The 24,294-nt window shown below is 38.0% G+C and overlaps 1 protein-coding gene across 3 annotated transcripts; it reads left to right on the forward strand.

Moving 5' to 3' along the window:
* Positions 1-227: 227 nt before the first annotated feature.
* Positions 228-23,451, forward strand: stat5b (signal transducer and activator of transcription 5b). Of its 3 annotated transcripts, none has more exons than XM_058793726.1 (19): positions 228-344; positions 10,292-10,427; positions 10,534-10,690; positions 11,368-11,457; positions 11,556-11,730; positions 12,955-13,085; positions 14,033-14,184; positions 15,867-16,022; positions 16,116-16,295; positions 17,768-17,855; positions 18,170-18,292; positions 18,408-18,500; positions 18,869-19,075; positions 19,972-20,066; positions 20,140-20,282; positions 21,307-21,462; positions 22,000-22,057; positions 22,909-23,013; positions 23,132-23,451. In XM_058793726.1, exons 2-19 carry the CDS (start codon positions 10,300-10,302, stop codon positions 23,253-23,255), a joined length of 2,361 nt encoding a protein of 786 aa, XP_058649709.1. In that variant the 5' UTR covers positions 228-344; positions 10,292-10,299; the 3' UTR covers positions 23,256-23,451. The 3 variants fall into 3 exon arrangements, with proteins under 3 accessions (XP_058649709.1, XP_058649711.1, XP_058649710.1); XM_058793727.1 differs by lacking the exon at positions 228-344 and adding an exon at positions 4,157-4,285; XM_058793728.1 differs by lacking the exon at positions 11,368-11,457.
* Positions 23,452-24,294: the final 843 nt, after the last annotated feature.

The raw sequence follows: 24,294 nt of genomic DNA on the forward strand, positions 1-24,294 counted from the left end.
AGATTTATAATGTATGTATATTAATGTCCCATATTAAGGCCTGCATTGTGTATTTAATGCTGTTCAATGTAGGAGTGACTGTTCACTATATCGATCTGACCAATTAAAAAAAGAAGATTAAAGAAGGTTAATATTTTAATTAAATAGTTTAACGAAATAAAATTAAATAATAAATAACAAAATAAGATCTTGCGGTGACCAGCAGATGTCAGTGTAGGCGTGTTCAGCTCAGAGTTGCTGTGGTGGTTTTGTACAGTTGAGCTCATGGATGGGTAAACCCTGTCAAACATTTAACGTCTTCAAATCATCATCAAATCCTTCTGCTGCAGGTCTCCGTTAATGCTGTGAGCACATGTTTTATCACCTTTATTATTGAGTTGTTCTTAATGGGACTGGTTTCAGCTGACTGTGCATTATGAAGTACTTTTACTAACTTAGTTAGCTTAGCAGACGTTAAATCGCTCCAGTGAGTGACAGTGCATCATATATCAGATAGCCACAGATACAGGTTTATATGGTTTATGGCACAGGTAAACTGTCAGATGTAAACGCTAAAGTTTTAAACACTTGTGTTTGTACGTTTTATCCTTAGGGTTGAGCTAATGCTAGCTGTCGGTGCGAAGTGCTAATGCTAACTAAACATTTCACGAGTCGTCAAATTCATCGTCTGAAAATAAATGTGTAATGTGTAGAGGTTTCATACCGTAAAAACATGATTTCGGTAAAATTATTTCGGATTTAGTTTGCCTGTAGTCTTAGTTAACTCACTTCTTGAGTTTAAAGCAACAAGTTTGTGTTGATGCTAATGTTTGTGTATGCTAATGTTGTATAATCTGGTTCAAAAACAGGAATACAAACACATTTTTTATTAAAAATAATATTATATTAACTTAATTAACCCGTGTATTGCAAAAGCTTTTGAGCTAGCTACCTAAATTTTTGGCGTCATACCCATACAAACAGTGCCGTGATTTACTATGGTAAGTTACAGTGATGGTATCATGGTGAAATTACAGTACTTGCATGCTTCATCGAAAATACCATGAGACTCTTTAGCATCGTTAGCCTGTCAAAAACATGAAATTAGTTGAAACATACTACACTGTAAAACAAATTCCGTAAAATTGACGGTAAAAAACCGGCAGCTGTGGTTGCTGGAATTCTACCGTAAGAAATACGGTAACAACATTTTAGGTTTTACGGTTTTAACTTAAATTTACAGTTAAATACCGTGATTTCATTAACGATATAATGTTAATATACCAACCTAATAAAGTACTGAAATCTGTTTTGTACCTTTGAAATACACTGATAACCACCAAATGCAGAAGGTAAGGAGAAAGTCACATGATGAACCAAAGCCCATCACAAGCAACTTTTAAATAATAACATATATAGAAGGCGCACAGTGTCATTCACACAAACACTAAACACCATCATGGTGAAACTCATTAAACTGAAATATGCAATAAACATTAATTTAACAACATTAGATGTAACATACAACCCTAATAAACATAACTGATAAGAAAAAAACTAAGAAGAAACATAGTTATTTAAAAGAAAAAACATCAAATTCAAACAAAATTTGAAATGCAACGCAGGGAATTCTGGGAATGTCAGTTTATGGTTTTTCCCTGTAAAATTGACAGGAACTTACTGTTAACTATTTAACAGGTTTTTACTGTAGCATTTTCACTTTTTTTTTACCGTTAAAATCACAGTCATTTTTTACAGTGTACCATACTGTTCTGTTTTTTGCAGTGTTTGACTTGAATGCTTTTTGAACAACATACTACTTGTATTGTGTCTATAGTTTAGAATAAATACTGTATGCACCGTTCGTGTATGCATGGAATATGTGACTTTGGAGCACAAAACCAGTCATAAGTAGCACAGGTATATTTGTAGCAATAGCCAACAATACATTGTATGGGTCAAAATGATCCATTTTTCTTTTGTGCCAAACATCATTTGGATATTAAGTAAAGATCATGTTCCATGAAGATACTTTTTTTTGTTATCAACATTTTTTATTTTTCATACATAACACCCCAAAAAAATAAAAAATAAATAAAAAAAACAACAGACACATACTCAATATCTCAAAGTCCATTCAAAGGGAGCGAGAGAGGGAAGGACAAGAAAAACACAAAAGTCACTCTTTTATACAGTCACGTATATCAAAGAGGAAGCACTGCCAAGCATCGATGGTAGAAGGCTTGGCCCCATTGATTCGTGCTGTTGTACATTCACAGGTCACTATTTGCAGGAGGCTACGGATCCAATATGTTTTTTCACACATGTGCGGTGTAAACCAGTTTTGTATTATTGTCTTCTTCGCAGCTGTAAAACCAGCAAACAACATTCTCTTTTGCATTGAACTTATACAGAGACCAGAATCATCATTAAGAAGACACAAACTTGGATTAACAGACCAATCAATTTGCAGTAAGGACAATAAAACCAGGTTTACATGTGTCCATAGACTGATGACGACAGGACATTCCCAAAACATATGCTGGAAAGTACCTGATGATGTAGTATTACATATATGGCAGTTGAGATTCGGTTGTAGTTTCATTTTAAATCTTTTGTAAGGAGTTATGTATGCTCTATGAATAACTTTGAAGTGAATAAGACGATGAGCTAGATTTTTAGATGTTAAACTGAGATTAGACTACACTCTCTCCCAGTCGACAGATAAATTAAGGTCAGATAATTCCCTATTCCAAATAGTTTTAATAGAAAGAGGTTTTGTAATGCAATCAATAATCTTATTATATATTAAAGAAACAGACGGCCGACCAACAGATGGTGCAATCCAATCCTGCATAGTAGGGGTCGACCGATTATCGGCGCCGATCTTAAGAATTTTTATGATTATCGGTATCGGTCATTTTCAAAACCGATGTGCCGATAAAATTACTTTATTTTGAAATGCACTATTTGGCTCTGATGCAGCCTGTCAAAACTCACCACTCTGTGGCCTCGAGCAGTCTCTGCCCACCGCGCATCTGATTTGTTGGTAGTCACGAGTCAGACCAATCAATGTGGAAGACTAAGGCACTCTCAAGCCTGGTTTATACTCGACGCGTCCGCAAGTTCGCTTGGGTGCGCGCGGCAAATATGACGTCATTGTGGTGTTAGCGGAAGTTCGCTTTGGGTGAGCACGACCTCATTTCGCATGGCGGTGTGCACAACATTTTTTGTGATTCGAGCGAACAGTTCGCGCGGCGCCGCAGTCAACATGAACAGCTTATATTTTCTTTGTAATTTTTATAATAGTTTTAAAATAATTATTCACATATGCCTGTAGCACTGTAACTATAGCCAAGTATTCTATGCACCACATAACAATGTGTCTGTAATATATTGTATTCAGAATAAAACAATATTGATCAACATTGCTCTTTTGAACTGTTCTTATATCTTCTCATTTTATATAACATAACAAAGACATCACATGGGTTAATCTATGGCAAAGTACATTTTGACCTATATAGAAGTGTTACATTTGCAAAACAGTGTAGGGTTTCAACTTATATACATTATAACATTAACCTGGTATTTGAACAGTTACACCTACTTGAGCCTCAACGTGGCAATATTTTTGTTTAACTTGTACTCTAATAATGTGGTCTAATTTGAAATGTTAGAATAATAAGACATCCTGTAAATTCCAACACTGTCGAATAACCCACATACCGTTAGCTATACTACAATATGTAGAAATGTGTCTGCATTATGCACAGAAATGAAAGAGTGAACAAAAAGTTTGATGTAAAATTTTATTAAATCAACAAACATCTTGAATGATCTGACGTAATTCCGGTAAAATTCCTACTTCTCTTCTACTTCCTGCGGATTTAAAGGATGATTTCGTTTGTGCGCCCCCTGTCGTTTCAAAGAATATCTCAACGGCGAACGCGTCAAGTATAAACGCCTCGTCCGTTTGGGGAGGTGCGCGCGCAGTCAGCGGAGGCTTGCGAAGCGGAGCCAGGCGCGAGTGTAAACGAGGCTTCATACTGAAAGCGCTTGCTACAGTTTCAGTGATCATCACGCATCAGTTGTCTCTCAAAGGCAGCAGCAGACGTTGCTCAAGTTGCAAAAAATCACAATCCACTACACTGAAGTTGCAAAACACCTCAATATTATCTGTTTATGGTTTCCGCGATGGGGAAAACGCAGACGGAATCGCGGAAGCCAGTCATATAAAGGGAATTTACTGTATAACGCGGAGTCACGGAGTTTGTCAAAATTTGGATGAATTAATCAAAAGTAGGTAAGTACACTTAAATCGACTCGCGCTATGGACTAGAATCTGTAAATATTAAGCTGCAAAAGACTTATTTAAATATGAATTATGCATGTTCTCCGTGTCTCTGTATATGTGAATGGCACAGACGCGCGGTTTTGATTATACACACACACTGAAGTGCGCGACGCTCGCGGTGTTTTCAGCAAATGCCGTCTCACTAAATGAGGACATAAATACATGAACAACATCCCCAGAACTGCTCTGAGAGTTGCTTCATGAGCATTTGACCATTTCATTTGAGTAAAACGATCGTCATAGGCTATACAGAAACCTAAGAGGTCCTCATGGCAACCCGTCAAAATAAAAGTTCGGTTTATCTACTACTACTACTACTACAACAACAACTTTTGTTTAAAAGAATAATCACACAATACGCTATTTCTTCCATGTTTTAATTTTAATGGTAAACCCATTTGTTTGCCAAAAAGAAATGAGTTTAACTCTCATTTGATTAAAAGATAACTGAAATTAATGTTTTATGGCTTCATTTGCACTGCACTGTAAATTAAAACTAATCGAAATTACTGTCACATAGGCCAAGATTAAGATACTGTCACACAGGCCAATATTAGGGCGACATTGAGCTATTGAACCAAGTGGGCCTATAACAGGCTATTAGTGTTATAGTTTAATTAAAATAGTTGCAGTCTTCTTCACAACTTCTACAATGGAGCTATGAAGACAATTAAATTATTTACACTTATTATATTATAATTATGAGAGTTTATGCTATTACACATACATTTCTAACATGTAAATTATTTAAGCTAAATACTTACATTTCCCCAAGCTGTTTATCTGTAGTACAGTATTCATAGGCTTAATCATGAAGCATGCAGTGGCCCCACTTTTAACTCTCTTTATATTACCCTTATAGTAGATGGATGCATGGAAGATGACAAGAGTAAGAAGTGCAATCAACACCAGGGAAGGCAGTTTTTGTCAGAGCCCTTGTTATTCTTAATTTTGACATTAATTTTCATTTTTACATCAGACATAATATATCGGTTAAAAATATCGGTTATCGGTCCACTTGGTATGTAATAATTGGTATCGGCATCGGCCCTGAAAAACACATATCGGTCGACCTCTACTGCATAGGGTGAGAGGAGATGGGAGATGCCCAAGGAACTCCATACGCTTTGAGAGCAGAACGTAATTGAAGAAAGACAAAATATGCGGATGCTGGTAGACAAAATTTGGTTCTTAATGTCTGAAATGAACATAGGCCCTGGTTATCATATATATCACCGCACGTGTTTACACCTAAAGAGGACCAAGAGGGTTGGACAAATGGACGATTTCCGCATACAAAATTAAAATTGTGCCATAAAGGTGTACTGTTACAAAATTTGAAGGTTCCTCCTATCCGACGTTCCACCGTTTTCCAGATTTTAATAGAGTTGGCCACAACCGGACCAAACTTATAATTATCCCCTTTTTTTCTTGTGCCTGTAAATAAGATATCTTGGAGTCTATTTGGTTTAACCTTGTCAGCTTCAGTCACTCTCCAAGAAACTGTAGATTGAGGATCAACCCAATTATGAAGAGCCTTAAGCTGGAACGACCAATAATACAGTTCAAAATTTGGTACAGCCAGTCCTCCTGCGCTATTAGGATGTTGTAATGTGGTAAGTTTAATTCTGGGGCATTTATCATTCCAGATAAATTTAGAAATTACGGAGTTGATCTCCTTAAAGTAACCTGGAGGGGGAGAAAGTGGTAGCATAGAGAAAAAAAATTAAATCGAGGTAACAAATTCATCTTAACAGTGGAGATTCTTCCTTGAAGAGAGACTTTAAGATTCTTCCATCTTTGAATGTCATTTTTGACCTTAACTAAAATATTATTAAAATTGTCTCTGGCAATCTTATGAATGTTTTTATATATGGTAATGCCCAAATAGATGAAAGATTCCTTAATAGGGATAAATGAGGGAATAGAAGAATTAACTTTAACATTGTTAATTGGCATTAAAGCAGATTTGCTCCAATTTATTTTATATCCTGATAAGCTACTAAAATTATCAAATTCCTTAATTATACTAGAGACTGAAACATCAAAGTGGTCTAAATATAGAATAATATCATCAGCGTATAATGAAATACTATGATTATGATCATGAATCTTAATCGATACTTCAGATTTCCTGATGGCTTGTGCTAAGGGTTCAAAAGATAGACAAAACAATACGGGGGAAAGCGGACATCCCTGCCTTGTTCCCCCGCTGCAAAGGGAACGGGGGGGAAATAATATTACCAGTTATGACTGATGCTGCAGGTGTGTGGTATAATGTCTTAATCATAGAAATGAAGTGTTCACCGAAGCCGAAACATTGCAGAACTGCCCACATATAATTCCACTTTAGCCTGTCAAAGGCTTTTTCTGCATCAAGTGAAAAGACCGCACAAGGGGTCGGGTGGGAGTCTGCAAAGTCAAGAATATGAAGGAGTCGACGCATATTGTCAGATGCATTTCGCCCCTTGATAAAACCGGTTTGGTCCTCCTTGATCAGACTATGAATTACCTTCTCCATACGAAAAGGAAAAACTTTAGCATAGATTTTAAGATCACATGGGATAAGCGAAATCGGTCTGTAGCTGGAACAATCTAATGGATCTTTCCCTTTTTTAAGAAGTAATGAAATCAGTGATGTTTTTTGATCTCTATGAAATACCCCATGTTCAATTGCAAAATTAAATGAATTAAGCATAAGTGTCCCTACCAAATCTCAAATTTCCAAATATAATTCAGGGGGGAGACCATCTAGACCCGGCGATTTGCCCTTTTGAAGGCTTTTTAGAGAGACGTGAAGCTCCTGCAAACTTAATGGGGCCTCCAAAGATTCTTTATCCACATGTGAGATCCGAGGCAGTTCCAATTTATCTAAATACTGCTTACAAATTGGTTCATCAAAATCTGTTTCGGCTTTATACAGATTCATGTAAAAACCTTTAAATATGTCATTAATTGCCACAGGCTTCGTGGTGACCTGATCATCCGATGATTTTATTGTGCTAATATATGCCTTAAACTTGCATTCTTTCAACCTAAGGGCCAATAAATGACTAGGTCTCTCTGATTAAAAATAATATTTTTGCCTAGTCCTATGTAAAATAAATTCCGCCTTTGAGTGTGAAAGTAAATCATATTCTTCTTTTAAAGAGGACAACTGTGTAGCTTGTTGCTCAGTAAAATGTTGTTTTTGTAGGTTTTGCAATGATTGGATTTTATTTTCTAATTGTGTAAACTGGTGAGTTTTCGCTTTGGCAAGAGTAGAAGAAAAAGATATACAGAATCCTCGTATAGCACACTTAGTCGATTCCCACATTATTTGAGGATCCACATCAGAGGGCATATTGATTTCAAGAAATTCCTTAATATATTCTTTTAGTGAAGTAATGAAAGTCTGATTACTTAATAATGCCATCTAGGGGACTTGGCTTTAACATCGGAAAGAGGAACACTTCTCGGTGAGTCGCTCCAGCTGATTTCTTACGTCCGTGACTGCCCTCCTATCCTCATGTGCATCTGCTTGAACAGAATCAACGCGGTCACGTGTCTGCTTCGCCGCGGTAGTTATGGCCTCAAACTCCTCTCTTAGCTCTTTAACAGACTTGTTGGTCGCTTGTATGTCCTCACGCAGTTCGCTCAATGTTGAAATCAGTACAGAGTCCATCGCATCTCTTACTGCCGAATTCACAACCGAATTCAAAGTGCTTTGCTGCTCTTTAAATGCTAGTTCCATACGGCTAGCAATAGCATCGTCGAGATCTTCTCTGGAGATGGCGGAATCTCTGAATTTTTTCTTCATTGGCGATTGCTCAATCTCTCTTTTCCGATCCCCTTTGTCTGCCTTAGCACTCATGATGGGTCCAATGCAGAGTGGTTCAAATTTTCAGATGATGTATGAATCTCCATTTCAGAAAATTGACCCTTATGACTGGTTTTGTGGTCCAGGGTCACATACCTGGATGACCTTTGCCAAAAATATTTTATCCCACAATACAGTGCGCTTGACTTGACATTCCATTTCTCAGGTTTTGGCCTACAAAATCCTTTTTTTTTTTTTTTTTTTTTTTTGAATTCATGTGCCCTTGTAATTTTTAATCAAAAACATTGATTTATATATATGTAAACATTATACAGTGGGGCAAAAAAGTATTTAGTCAGCCACCGATTGTGCAAGTTCTCCCACTTAAAAAGATGAGAGAGGCCTGTAATTTTCATCATAGGTATGCCTCAACTATGAGAGACAAAATTAGAAAATAAAATCCAGAAAATCACATTGTAGGATTTTTAAAGAATTTATTTGCAAATTATGGTGGAAAATAAGTATTTGGTCAATAACAAAATTTCATCTCAATACTTTGTTATATACCCTTTGTTGGCAATGACAGAGGTCAAACGTTTTCTGTAAGTCTTCACAAGGTTTTCACACACTGTTGCTTGTATTTTGGCCCATTCCTCCATGCAGATCTCCTCTAGAGCAGTAATGTTTTGCTGGGCAACACGGACTCCAAAGATTTTTGATGGGGTTGAGATCTGGAGACTGGCTAGGCCACTCCAGGACCTTGAAATGCTTCTTATGAAGCCACTCCTTCGTTGCCCGGGCGGTGTGTTTGGGATCATTGTCATGCTGAAAGACCCAGCCACGTTTCATCTTGCACTTGCTGATGGAAGGAGGTTTTCACTCAAAATCTCACGATACATTGCCCCATTCATTCTTTCGTTTACACGGATCAGTCATCCTGGTCCCTTTGCAGAAAAACAGCCCCAAAGCATGATGTTTCCACCCCCATGCTTCACAGTAGGTATGGTGTTCTTTGGATGCAACTCAGCATTATTTCTCCTCCAAACACGACAAGTTGAGTTTTTACCAAAAAGTTCTATTTTGGTTTCATCTGACCATATGATCACCCAAATGCTCTCTTGGAAACTTCAGACGGGCCCGGACATGTACTGGCTTAAGCAATGGGACACATCTGGCACTGCAGGATTTGAGTCCCTGGCGGCGCAGTGTGTTACTGATGGTAGCCTTTGTTACTTTGGTCCCAGCTCTCTGCGGGTCATTCACTAGGTCCCCCCGTGTGGTTCTGGGATTTTTGCTCACAGTTCTTGTGATCACTTTGACCCCACGGGGTGAGATCTTGCGTGGAGCCCCAGATCGAGTGAGATTATCAGTGGTCTTGTATGTCTTCCATTTTCTAATAATTGCTCCCACAGTTGATTTCTTCACACCAAGCTGCTTACCTATTGCAGATTCAGTCTTCCCAGCCTGGTGCAGGTCTACAATTTTGTTTCTGGTGTCCTTTGACAGCTCTTTGGTCTTGGCCATGGTGGAGTTTGGAGTTGGACTGTTTGAGGTTGTGGACAGGTGTCTTTTATACTGATAACGAGTTCAAACAGATGCCATTAATACAGGTAACGAGTGGAGGACAGAGGAGCCTCTTAAAGAAGAAGTTACAGGTCTGTGAGAGCCAGAAATCTTGCTTGTTTGTAGGTGACCAAATACTTATTTTACCGAGGAATTTACCAATTAATTCTTTAAAAATTCTACAATGTGATTTCCTGGATTTTTTTTTCTCATTTTGTCTCTCATAGTTGAGGTATACCTATGATGAAAATTACAGGCCTCTCTCATCTTTTTAAGTGGGAGAACTTGCACAATTGGTGGCAGACTAAATACTTTTTTGCCCCACTGTATATATAATAAAGCTAATGTTCACAACAGAATGACAGTTTACTGCGTACTGTGCTCTGTATACTGTCTCAGAAAATAAGGTTGTAAAACTTGAATGCATCAATATGGTTCAGTTATTGTCACAGAAATAAATTTGCATTTTTAATCCAATTTTGCTTTCATCAAAGGCTGGAAACAGAAGGTCATATTGAGCACATTTCATTGTGGGACACAGTTTTCATACCTTTCTTAAAGTTACAAGTGCACATCTCCATCTGTCTGTTCAGAGCTAGGTATGGCACTGTGGATTCAGGCGCAGCAGCTGCAGGGGGATGCCCTGCATCAGATGCAGTCTCTCTATGGGCAGCACTTCCCCATCGAGGTGCGCCACTACCTGGCGCAGTGGCTGGAGGCACAGCCGTGGTGAGCTTTTTTGCTCCGCTAGCAGCTCAGATCTGTGTATGTAATAAAGGCTGTTTACGATCGTAGCAGGGCATGAAATGGACTGAAGAGTGTTTGTCGTGCGCAGGGATGCCATCGACCTGGAGAACCAGCAGGATGAGTTTAAAGCAAAACGTCTGCTGGATGGTCTGATCCAGGAGCTGCAGAGGAAGGCAGAGCATCAGATGGGTGAAGATGGTTTCCTTCTGAAAATCAAACTGGGTCATTATGCCACACAGCTGAAGGTAAAAATCATTTGCAGTTTGTTGCGAGAGGTCAGGTCTCTGTATTTCCTTCCCAGTGGTTTTCATGTGGACAGCAGCAATACTTTATAAAAGAAAAAAATCCTAAATGGTCACAATTGTCATCAAGGATAAAGATATTGAGGACAAAGCAGTGATGTCAGAAAAGTTTACTCCAAAATAATTTCATCAAAATGTTTAATCAGTTGAGCCAAATAGGATATGAATATTACAAGATCTGCTTTTTAAGCCAGAATTTTTTTTTTTTTTTTTTTCGTCTGTGTATACCAATGTATATAGCGTTGGTGTCCAAAGTCTGGCCCCCACTGTGAGAATCTTATGAATTTGTAACAGAGGTCTTCTACTGCAGTCAACTAATACTATGATGAGAGTTAGTTGTCATGTAGTTATAGAATATCTAAAGTGGACCATCAGAATAAAGTATAACCTGAAACGCTCATAACACACTGTAAAAAGTTTGTGTGCGCTAATGTAGTATATTCTGCTTCAAATCTGTTATAAAAACACTTTTATTTGTTAAAAAATAAAATAATATTGGCTTGCTCATTACACACAGACTAAAGTGACACGTTATTCAAGGTCTGTTGCATATTTAGAACCAAAAGATTTGTACACCTGTTAAATTGAGTTCATACCCATGATGATCCTGTGTTTTGTAGAGTTCGTATGACCCTTGCCCTCTAGAGCTTGTGCGGTGTGTTAAACACATCCTGTACACTGAGCAAAGACTTGTACAGGAAGCATCCAACGTAAGTCACACGTGCAGCTTCATTGGTTGTTTATTTACACTGAGGATGTCATCATTAGATTTTGAGCAAGTGATATCTTGTTTGTTTGTGGCAAACAGGCCAGCAGCCCGGGGTCAGGTCCGGTAGATGGGACCCCTCAGAGATATCAGCAGATCAACCAGACGTTTGAGGAGCTACGTGTTATGACACATGACACAGAGAATGACCTCCGCAAGCTGCAGCACAGTCAAGAATACTTCATCATTCAGTACCAGGAGAGCTTAAGGATACAGGGTATGAATATACGCTGTCTAAGTCTGCAAATCCAGTATCATTTATATATCATACACAGTGAGTTTATTCCATATTGTACTTAAACCCGCTAAATGCATGATTCCAATTGGCTGGCAAGCAAATCAGCAAAACCTTGAAAAATTAAATGAAAATATGACAGACCTTTAATGTTTAATGTTTTTGCTTTTTGGTGACTCAGCAAGTAAAAGCAGCCTAATGGCTAAATTAAATTAATGATGCATTAACATGGATCTTGTACTTCAGTAAGTGAGTCACATGATATAGTAGCTGCTCTGGAGTGTGACAACGCTACAACAACGGAACTCGCTGCCACATTATCATAGTGTGATGCATATTTACTAGCAAGTCACAACTGTTTCCCAAAACTGTGCTGACATGTTTGCGCCTCTGTTGTTGGAACAGCATTGGTTCAGCAATATGGGACTGTTGTTAATGATGTGACACAGAGGTGGTGGAGTAAGAACTACTGCAAATTAGTCGATTCAAGATCACAATAAATATGAGACTATTAAAGTTCATTTACACAGAAACAACAGAAAATCATTTTTTATTTTTTATTTTTTATGCATTTATATTTATTATATTTTCGAAACAGCGCCACCATTTTCACCCTTTTTGTGCAACAGCAGCTGCTCCAGGCATGAGAGCTCAAATCTCATTGGACGTCCCGTTTCATCACGGAGCGACGGGGGAAAAATCAACACACAGGATAAAAAAAAAATGATCGCGCTTAGTGTGAATAGCCTCATTGTTTTGATTCAAATGCATCATCACGCTGAACATTCGAGCCGATTTCTGCGTTCAGTGTGAAAAGGCCTTTATTTAGATTGCAATTTTTTTGAACAATTCAGTTAAAATTCATTACTTCCAAGTCTACAATCCACCACACCTATTCAAACAAAGCGTTCCGATGAGGGGGGTCAAAACAGGGCAGAAAGTAGTCTATTGCTTCTAAATTGATGTTTTTTGATGTAAAAATCTTGGGACAATATTGTTTGGTCTGATGTCCATAGCGATGTCCAATGTGGGAAAAAAAAATCATCTTTTGAAATTCGAATCAAAGTGTGTCAGTTTTGAACATGTTGAACTCAAGCTAAATGAGTCATTCTGAAATAAATGGCAAAAACATGGAATGCTTTTGAGTAATGAGTCATTGAACTGTGTTTTTAATCAATTAATTAAAGTTTTCTTTTTGTCGTATAGCTCAGTTGAGTAGTTTGGCCAGCATTCCTCCAGCTGAGCGTGTTCAGAGAGAATCGGGTCTGCAGAGCAGGAAGACCACGTTAGAGTCCTGGCTCACACGAGAGGCCAACACCTTACAGAAATACAGACAGGTACACTAAATCCACATGATACACATGTCTGTTTTTTTTTTCCTTCTGACAATATGAAATTAGAGGTCGACCGACATGGGGTTTTCTCTTGCCGATGCCAATATTTCGAAATCAGGGCAGCCGATGACTGATATATGATGCCGATTTTCTTTTTTTTCTTTTTTTTGGCTGATATGTTTGGCCGAATTTTTTTTTTTTTCTTTCCCCCTTCATTTCATAAAAGAGTTTGAGTAAATTTTTTTTTCCCTACAGACTTGCAAATGCAAATTCATTCTCTTCCAGCAGGAGGCGCTGTTGGAGCGGAAGATATAGCCGTTTCCCTCGGTAACGGCTGTAATCAAATAAGCGCTGCTCACACACTACTTTATCAGGCATTACAGGAAAGGCGAAAGGAAAATGTAATCGAGTTTTTATGAAGACGGTCGGATCTTTTCAAAGATACATTAATATAAAAACACCCGCGCTGCATTTTAATTTTCAAACGTGCAGTGCTCAGTTTATTCAAGGAAGTATAAGCCTTTTGGAAAATTTATTTGTGGTGGTCAGTTTTGTTGTGACGAGCCGCCACAAATAACTCAATGCATGGGAAACACTGGGCACTGCTATAAGTCAAATGTCCATAATCTAAGTGATGATAAAAATAAAAGAGTTCACTCATCATCATGGAGGCTATTGTCGGACCAACACACACATTTCATGAGGAAAGTTAACGTGCACATTATAATCAGCCCAGAAGTTTCATCTGAATTGCACGTGTTTCTACTTTCACATGCAAATGACTTGTTGCACTTAAGAATATGATAAGCACGGTCGGCATCAATTCTAGTAGTGTAAAACATAATTACGACCTTTATATGAAATCAGTAACAAACATGGTGTAAACCAGAAGCAATGTTTTCCATCATATTCTCCAATGGTTGAATAACATAATGTATGTTTGTGCAAAGGAACTGGCAGAGAAGCATCAGAGGACTCTAGCTCTGTTGAGGAAACAGCAAACCGTGATCGTAGATGATGAATTGATTCAGTGGAAGAGACGACAGCAGCTCGCAGGCAATGGAGGACCATCAGAGGGAGGACTGGACATACTGCAAGCCTGGTACTGTACCTGGTACACAGTATACACACAGGGCCTGACTGAGGGCTTACCATAGCCTTTTCTTTTTATAAGCTAATTCATATGACTTACCTTGGCAGGAACTCTAAGGCCTGTTTCACACCATACAAAAAGGCAGCTTAAATGGTTTCTGTCAACTATTGGCATTTCGCATATTGCATTAAGAAATAATGTAAAGTACCAGTTAACAAAATGAAATTTAACATTCTAAACATATACAGTATGTATAAATACTAGCAAAAAGCAAAAAAAGAAACATCCTTTTTTCAAGATAATTTTTTTTAAGATAATTCTGTAAAATCCAGATAAGCTTTACAGATCTTTATTGGAAAGGGTTTAAAAGGGTCATATGACGTTGCTAAAAAGAACATTATTTGGTGTATTTGGTGTAATGCAATGTGTTTATGCGGTTTAAGGTTAAAAAAAACCACAATATTTTCCACAGTCTGTACATTATTGTTGCTCCTCTATGCCCCACCTGTCTGAAACGCGTTGATTTTTACAAAGCTCATCGTTCTGAGAAGCAAGGTGTACGCTGATTGGCCAGATATCCAGTGTGTTGTGATTGGCCAAATACCTTAAGCATGAGACGGAAATGTTACGCCCCTCACCGTATTGTGATGCCGTGTCCCAGCACGACAAGACAAAAACAATAAAACCCATTACAAACAAGGCATTTGTTGCATCCAGTGGGGACATAATTACTGATTATTATGACTTGTACTGTCTTTTTACGTAAACATTACCATGTCTGCATTTGTGATCGGAGAAACGACAAACAACAAGCACTACTCTACACAGCTCAAAACTCACGTTTGAATAGTCAGTGGCAAATTCTTTAAATATGAAAACATACTTGCAGGCTGTGAGTCAGAAGCACCAGACTGTCCTTGCAAAGTTGGAATTGCCCCACTTTATAGAAACAGCCTTTGTGCACAGCTGGGCTACTCTCCTCCCAGGTTCAAGAAACAGTCCTTTGTAAAATGATCCTCTAATATTTGGGTTGAACTTCTCTAGAACGGTGTTGTAAATACAACTTAACCTCTGATTTCTAGTTGTGTCCTCTTTTGGAAGCCCAAACAAAGTAGTTTCACTTTCACAATGAAACACAGTGTCTCCAGGACATGGCGCTGATGGCAGCAACAATACTACAGCGAGAATAAAAATTACACTCTTTGCGTATACGTTTGGGCGGTGTTTTGCAAATCTCCACACACCATGACGTGAGCTGTTTTAGGGGGGCGTGGTCGAGTCTTAACTTTTATAAAGAATATCTCTTTGGTTTTTAGACTTTAGTCTTTGCAACTTCAGGGATCTTATCTATGCACAAACAGCTTGTAACACTCCAAAGAGAAAGGAAAACTTGAAATCGCATCATATGACCCCTTTAAAGAAGGCAGGAAATTAAGGTCAAGAACTTGCAAATGCCTTGGTGGAAGAGAGGGGCAAATCTGGTTCAGTCCATGAGAGTGAACTGTAGTACTTAAAGCACATGGTTGCCTCACAACATACTGACTGCCAATTTTGGAATTGACCCCTCCATTCTTCAGGGTCTGTGACGGAAATGTAACATATATAAATGTTATATGCAAGTTGCACTGCTTGTAACTTTCTTTGAACGTGTTGGTGGTTCTGTACTTCATGTTTTTGTTTTGGGAATGCAGGTGTGAGAAGTTGGCCGATATGATCTGGCAAAACAGACAGCAGATTCGCCGAGTTGAACACCTGACACAGCAGCTGCCCATTCCTGGACCCACAGAAGAACTGCTCACTGAACTCAACGCTACTGTCACAGATATCATATCAGCACTCGTCACCAGGTGTGTACTCAGTCACTGCCATCATTGGTCACTATTGTCTCTCTCAGAGAATCAATGTTTTTAGCAGTGTCTTTGCTTCTGGTCTCTCCGCAGCACATTTATAATTGAGAAACAGCCTCCTCAAGTGCTGAAGACTCAAACCAAATTTTCAGCAACGGTTCGCTTGCTGGTCGGAGGGAAACTCAATGTCCACATGAATCCTCCACAGGTTAAAGCCACCATCATCAGCGAACAGCAGGCCAAGGCCTTACTAAAGAACGAGAACACCCGCAAGTAAGGTTACAAAACACTACCTGCATTCAGAAGGACTCTTACACTTCCCTACTCAAATAAGATTGAGACACTTTCAGCAGCAACTCGTTTTCTTTAACTACAGAAATATAAACCAAGCAACTGATATAATGGCCTCATCTGGCTTTGACTAAAACTTGCCATGGAATTGATTTAGCACTTTTCGCTTTATTGTATAACACCAGGGACCTGTGCCAAGGCACCTATTATAATCAAGGTTTGAAACGAACGTTTTCACTCACCAGACAATTTGGCAACTAAGTTAAGGGGAAATTTACATGATACCGTTTTTGACTAAAAATTGAAAACTTTTGGAGTTTTGGGGCCTGAAAATGCAAACTTGTGAAAACGGTTTTCAAAGTTTTAAAGTCTCTGTATAAACTACAAAAACACGAATTTGTGTAAACGGTGACGTTTCCGCATACGTATTACATGTTCACTCTATATATGTGCGTGGATGCATAGTGTTTCTTTGCAGGGTGACATCTGGCCTGGCGTTTTTAGTCATTTTCGCGGATCAATGTGAACAGGGATCAGAAAGGAAAGGAAACAGTTTTTACCATTTAGTTACCCTTCAGAACTTCTACTAGCCAAAACAAACAGAAACAAGATTATAAGGTCAGAGTTTGTTCAGATATTTTTCTCCTAAAATCTGATTCTAAATCATTAAATCACCTTCAGTTCATTTATTTTTTTTATATTTTCAGTTCAAATGTTTTTTTAAACTAATCATGTATGTGTGTAAATTAATCTAATTTCCTTTATTTTTGAAAGTTTAGTTTTAATTTTTAGCCAAAATAAAACTAGTGAGGTTGACTAGTGAGTTTAATATATTTTGAGGCATTTTAACAGATAAGCAATTCTCAAATTACTGAGAAACGGTACCATTGTGTTGTCTAGGAGTACCATTTAAAGCAGGTTGGATTTGTTTGTTTTTGTCACCTCCAATGCGTTAACCCTGAGTTTGTTCAACTAACTTTGTGGTACTGGCCCCTGGTTAATACACAGAGATAAATAAGTAAATTTGGGTTCAGTTTACTGGATTACGGTTTGATACATTTCACATACTGTTTGTGTTAAGTCATTTTTATTTATATATTTTGCTTTATACTGTACACAGGATTGTGTATATACAGTGTTTTGAAAGCTTAAGTAATGCTTGATTTAACCATTGTTTTCAATGTTTAAAATGTATTAATATATTTATTTTCTTCTTATTATTTAATTTAATTTCGCACAAAGTGCATAAAAGTACTTCATAGGTGGGCACCTAAAAAATTGCAGCTCTATATAACTGTTGACACAGTTGTGTACGATGTATACTATGTACACTGTTACTTGTTGTGCAGTGCTAGTTTTATGGACATCACCACCAAACCTGTAGAGAAACGCTGTTTTGTTTTTGTATGACAATAAAAAGTGACATGACTGTTTGTCCCCTTTTTACGCTGAAGTGACAGCAGTGGAGAGATTCTGAACAACAACTGTGTGATGGAGTACCACCAAACCACTGGCACCCTGAGTGCACACTTCAGGACCATGGTAAATTGCGCTTAAAGGCTTCACATTACACATATGAAGTGTGTTTACATGCACCACAAAATATTGTTAATGACTTTTATACTGTTATATATATTTCAAGATGAACACTTCATGAACTAAAGCAAATGCATTTGAAAGTTTATTTAAAATTTGTTAATAAGGCCTAATGAGTGTTATAAAGATTACTTTTTTTTTTTGCCTGCTGTTATTTGATTCAATGGATGGTTTGGAATTTGATTAATCAAAACTTGTTTTAAGATATTTTTCATGATAAGTGACTTAAAATGATGACTTATTTTCCCTCTTGTTTGCAGTCTCTGAAGCGTATAAAGAGGTCAGACCGCCGTGGGGCGGAGTCAGTGACTGAAGAGAAGTTTACGGTTCTGTTCGAGTCTCAGTTCAGTGTGGGAGGCAATGAACTTGTGTTTCACGTGAAGGTGAAACATTACACTAAAACACAAATCTTGTCAAAGTCGTTCCTTTTTGTTGTGTTTTATTATGCAACTTTGTATCGTTTGTGAATTTGTCCCTTTTTGTTTCTCTCTTGTGCAGACGTTATCCCTGCCTGTTGTGGTCATCGTTCATGGGAGTCAAGACAATAACGCTACAGCGACCGTATTGTGGGATAATGCTTTCTCTGAGCCAGTTAGTGGACACATCAGTTACATATTCTTTGCATATTTGAACAAAATGTACTGTTCTCAGCTAATAGATCAAGTACATTTACAATGTTGTTTTGAGGCGACTTAACACAAATAGTCTGATTTCTAATGTGTCAGATATTGCCCATTTACACTTATGAACATGTTGTCTTCATTTATTGTAAACAGTTGCTTGACTGAGATTGGAGTACATGCCACTCTCTTAACAGGGTCAAGAATGTTTAAATTCTACTACGCAACCAAAATGCAACAATGTGGAATGGCCTGAGAACTTTTTGTGATTGCATTCTACTACAACATTCACAAAAGTACACACTTGTGATAATTAGGTTCTATATGATTTCTCCTTAGGGTCGAGTGCCATTCGTGGTGCCTGATAAGGTGCTGTGGCCGCAGCTGTGTGAGGCTTTGAACATGAAATATAAATCGGAGGTTCAGAGCGACAGAGGCCTGTCAGAAGACAATCTGGTGTTCCTCGCTCAGAAAGCCTTCAGCAGTTCCAGCAACAACCCTGAGGACTACTGCAACATGACCATCACCTGGTCTCAGTTTAATAGGGTAACCATCAGTATTACCTAATGATGATGTTCTTTGAGTTGACTCTTTTCAGTGTTTGGCAAATCAGCCTGAACTGGTTTTTAGCAAATTAGACTGAATCGGTTAAATTGACTGATGCATTGTTCTGGCATTGTGAGACTCTAAAAGAGGATGTTGCTACATAACTATGACGGATATGTATTAATTTAAAAGAACTGCATTTTAGAGACATGCATTAAATTCGAGATATGTGACTGTGGACCACAAAACCAGTCATAAGTAGCACAGGTATATTTGTAGCAATAGCCAACAATACATTGTCTGGGTCAAAATTATCGATTTTTCTTTTATGCCAAAAATCATTAGGATATTAAGTAAAGATCATGTTCCATGAAGATATTTTGTAAATTTCAAAACTTAATTTTTGATTAGTAATATGCATTGCTAAGAACTTCATTTGAACAACTTTAAAGATGATTTTCTCAATTTTTTTGCACCCTCAGATTCCAGATTTTCAAATAGATTTATCTCAGCCAAATATTGCCCTAACAAACCATACATAAATGGAAAGCTTATTTATTCAGCTTTCATATGATGTATAAATCTCAATTTCCAAAAATTGAACCTTATCACTGGTTTTCTGGTCCAGTGTCACATATGTTAGTGCAGGATGTCTGGGAACATGTAATTACAGCATGCCATAAAATAAACAGAATATGTGATGCAAACATAAATAATAGGTCTTCTCAAATGTGCAGCAGCTAATCCTATTATACATCGTCTCCCTTGAGAGCCATTACTTTAGATTTTTCATCAAAACATCCAGTGATGTAAAAGAAGAAAATTGATTGAACATTTGAAATTAATGCAATATATCCAGTCTTAGGATCCAGTCTTGGGTGTTCTTGTGTTGACAGGAGAGTTTGCCGGGCAGGAACTTCACATTCTGGCAGTGGTTTGATGGCGTCATTGAGCTCATGAAGAAACACCTGAAGTCTCACTGGAATGATGGGTAAGGACTAATTCAGCACACTTCACGCACTAATAAGAGTACATTTAGTAAAATGTTGTATGTTTATCTGCAGAGCAATTCTGGGTTTCCTAAACAAGCAGCAAGCTCAGGACATGTTGATGTCGAAACCAAACGGTACATTCCTTCTGCGCTTCAGCGACTCTGAGATCGGAGGCATCACCATTGCATGGGTTGCAGAAAACCCGAACAAAGCAGGTAAGGAGCACACTAAATGGTTAGTGAAGACAATACTAATGAGAACTGAGATGTGTTCAGTTGAGGGTGACACTGGAGTGGATTTTCAAACCTCTCCCGTCCCACTCCCACAAAAAAAAAATCCCATCCCAATCCCGCGAAAAAACTTGGGGAAAATCCTGTCCCAATCCCAGAAGAATGACTCCCATTTTCCAGTTTCTCACTCAAGTTCATAGAGGCCAAGACGGCAGAAAGCGCATCCTGTTTGCTTTATTTTACAGAAGCGCAATGTTTTGTTGTTATTCTGAGTTACGCAAATAAACGTAGAGTCTTTACAGATTCGAAAGATGTATTACTTTTTATCTGTATAACCAAAAATGAGGGAGTATTGTAAGAGCAAGTGAGCACATCAGCGCCTCCTTCTGTCATGCATTGAGCGCGTTAGTCTTCACACTCCGCACCGGCTCTAGAATAGGGAACATTTCTCTAGGTTAACATTAGATTGACTGGCCATGTAAAGTTGCTACTGCATACATCTTTCAGATGAAAAGCCATATTTGAGGTCGATGAATGATGGGTGAGCGTTTGGATGTCTTGCCTGAGTACTGTATTTCCACATAGACCAGCCATTAATGATCTGTCCATCACGGACTGCGTCATTCACTTAACCAGCCACACCAAAGCAAACAGGAGGAGAGCATAAAGAGACGGCAACTAGAATTGAGTTCAAAATTAAAATATACAGTTTATAGTTTATTTATATAAAAGGTATATTTGTGTATAAAGTTGGGTATCATAGTGTTATTACGATTCCCGGTCCCACCCACTTCCACTGACATTTTTTCCTGTCCCGTCCTAATCTCGTGATTTAATAGTGATTTTGTATCCCATCCCGCGGGATTCCTGCGGGATTCCCGTGACCCGCAGGATTCCCGAAAAAATGTCAGCCTCTAGTGTTCAGCCAAAGGTGTGTCTAAGCTTAAACAGAAATGCATGAAATTAACAACAGCCATCATATTCTGAGTTTGTGTATTTCATTGTGCAGGAGAACGGATGGTGTGGAACCTGATGCCCTTCACTACTAAAGATTTCTCCATCCGCTCTCTGGCTGATCGGATCAGTGATCTGAACCATCTGCTCTTCCTCTATCCCAACCAGCCGAAAGAGGAAGTCTTCTCCCGTTACTGCACACCTCCAAACTGTATGCATGTTTTCTCTTGCAAACAAAAATGTCATCAAATGATTGTGTGCTTGATTGTTAGCATAGTTGCAGTTACTTAGCATTATGTTTTCCAACTTTCAGGGATGCAAACTTGCCACCAATTGTTTTAGAATTCAATGTAGGTCATTTGTGTAATTGGTATCACAGAGTTATGACTGGTATCACTGAGCTTATGAAAGCAAGGGCCAATCAGAGGTTTTTAATTTAGTCAGAATCAACTTAGTACCGCTCAAAACATGATTTTGTTTAGTTTAAGCTCACCAACTGGGTTCTGCATGCTCCTTTTTCCTGTCATTTCATTTTCGTGAGCGTGCAGAACGTAGTGAGGTAACTTTAGTGATTGACAGGTTCAATGCTTATAAAGGGGTAATAAAGACAGTCAGAATCTCAAAACATGTTTTTGTTCAGCACAAGTGACTGTTCGATATATACACATGCTTACCGTGGATCTTGTGAATTAAGGTGTTAAAGAGTTTCTATTAACAATCTTTAATGAATGTGATTTTGTTTTTTTAGCAAAAGCAGTGGGGGATGGATACGTCAAACCAGAGATTAAGCAGGTGGTGAAAGTTGAGTGAGTGTTGTTCTCTTATCTCAAGTTATTATACATAGTATAATAAAGTTATTATACAAGTCAAACACTCATCCAAATGATTATCATACATTTACATATTCCAATATGTACAGATACTGTTATACTGTTAATTTGCTCACATCAGGCCATCCAAGATGAAGGTGACACTTTTTCTTCAGTAAAACAGTAAAGATGATTTTTAGCTGAAACCGTGGTTCTTGGTGATTTTATAAAATGCAAGTCAGTGGCTACTGGTTTTTGAGAATAAAAAAAAATGTATATTAAGGAATATACAATGATATATTCAGGTCTTATGAAGCGAAAAGATCGGTCTGTGCAAGAAACTGAACATTATTTACAACATTACCTGTTATTGCTTTTTCTTTTATTGGATTACTGACTGTTTACTTATCTTAAAGGGGTCATTGGATGCCCATTTTTCACAAGTTGATATGATTCTTTAGGGTCTTAATGAAAAGTCTATAACATACTTTGGTTAAAATTTCTCAATGGTATTGTAAAACAACACCCTTTTTACCGTGTTTTCCCAATTAACCCAATTGTGCTAAATAATAGCCATCTCAATATGGACTAAAGAAATCGTGATTATGATTTGTGCCATAACCGAGCAACCCTATTGTGGACCCATACACAGTGAGTGCTAGTATCTAAGGGTGGAAAATGGCCAAAATAATGTCAGTATATTATAATAATTTAATTTAATAATGGAAATTAGATACAGAACTGTGGAAGTTGAACACTGATTTCACACAATTATGTGTGTTAGAATGCAGTATACCAGAAGCATTACAAATTCATATCAGATGACCTGTATACATATTCTTTCCCAGGTTTTCTTCGCCCAATCCTGAACCATCTCCTGGGAATTCATTCATGGAGCATGCAGCATCACCCACTGTCAATCAACACCATAACTTCACAATCTATCCATCAATGTAAGTTCTGAGGAACATCTTGTATGTGATTATTTTTCCCCGTGCTGCTGTTGTTTATCTCTGCAATAACAAACCCAGTGCATGACTGGTGTATGTGTATGTGTGTGTGCATCTGAAGGAATGACTCCATGTTAGACACGGAAGGTGAATTTGATCTGGAAGAGACCATGGACATGGCCCGACAGGTGGAGGAGTTCCTGCGTCAGCCCATGGAAACCCAGTGGAGTGGACAACAGTCATGACCTTAAACCTTATGGTCTCTTATGAGAACTACAAAAACTCAATGGTTCCATTCCATATTTTTATCTTAACAAATGTGAAATGCTATGTTTTTCAAAGCTGATCAGTGGATGTGTAATTGCCTTTGCGTTTTATATATAGTTTGATGTGTAATTTCCCATCATTAACCACCGAAGAACAATAGACTTGTCATGTGCATTGATACACTTCTATTTGGCTGGATATGAGCGGCTACTTTACTAGCCCAGTGTGGGTTTGCCACTTTCATTGCCCTTTATCATGATTGTTATAGTCGAGTTATAAAAATCTACTTGTTTAAATCCAGTCACACAGTTGGCTAAATAAAGACAATAGCCGCTTTTCCACTTTTGGGCCAGTGCGAGCCAGTGCTTTAAACGGGCCGGGCGGGGCTAATAGCACCAAGCCCAAAATCACGATACGTTTCCACCGTCGGGCCAGAAGCTCTGCTGTGCTTCACTAAAACCCGCCCTTTACACGCCTCTCTGGAACAACGTCACGCAACCCCATCATTTCATCAACAAAGAGAAGCTATTAGAAAACTAATCAGAAATAAGTCACTGGAACTAGCGCGATAACAAAACGAACATGATAAAAGCAGCTGTTTGTTTGCATGTTTTGTTAGATTTAAATCCAAAAGCAATAGCCAGTTTTACAATAGCCTATTAAGTGATACATTGATCATAATGAATTAATTTATCAGGATTGAAAATTAGTCACACAGAAATAAAGCAATGTGAACCACTATTTCACAAAAGAAAGAGGACAAATAGGCCTACCCTACTTATTCAGTAGAGTCTGTTTCTGTTTATTTGTAGTCACAGTATACATCACGTTAAGTAAGAATGATAATTTCTATATTTTTCCATCAAAAATATGACCTGAGTAGCAGAGGGAGCTCCCAAACAAAAACCATTATATATTTTTATGACACACACGGAGCTAAAGTCTCAAGACAAGACTTATGACAGATAAAATATGTTACTAAATAAATACACGATTGTTATAGAGAATGAGAAGCTG

The sequence above is a fragment of the Onychostoma macrolepis genome, chromosome 12, assembly GCF_012432095.1.
Source record: "Onychostoma macrolepis isolate SWU-2019 chromosome 12, ASM1243209v1, whole genome shotgun sequence".
Lineage (NCBI taxonomy): Eukaryota > Metazoa > Chordata > Actinopteri > Cypriniformes > Cyprinidae > Onychostoma > Onychostoma macrolepis.

Excerpts from the sequence above, each read along its gene's own strand:
- stat5b (XM_058793726.1), top strand. The coding sequence starts at position 10,300 with ATGGCACTGTGGATTCAGGCGCAGCAGCTGCAGGGGGATGCCCTGCAT. Across the intron at positions 16,023-16,115 it reads ATATCAGCACTCGTCACCAG|CACATTTATAATTGAGAAAC; the intron begins GTGTGTACTCAG and ends GTCTCTCCGCAG. Across the intron at positions 21,463-21,999 it reads TTACTGCACACCTCCAAACT|CAAAAGCAGTGGGGGATGGA; the intron begins GTATGCATGTTT and ends TTGTTTTTTTAG.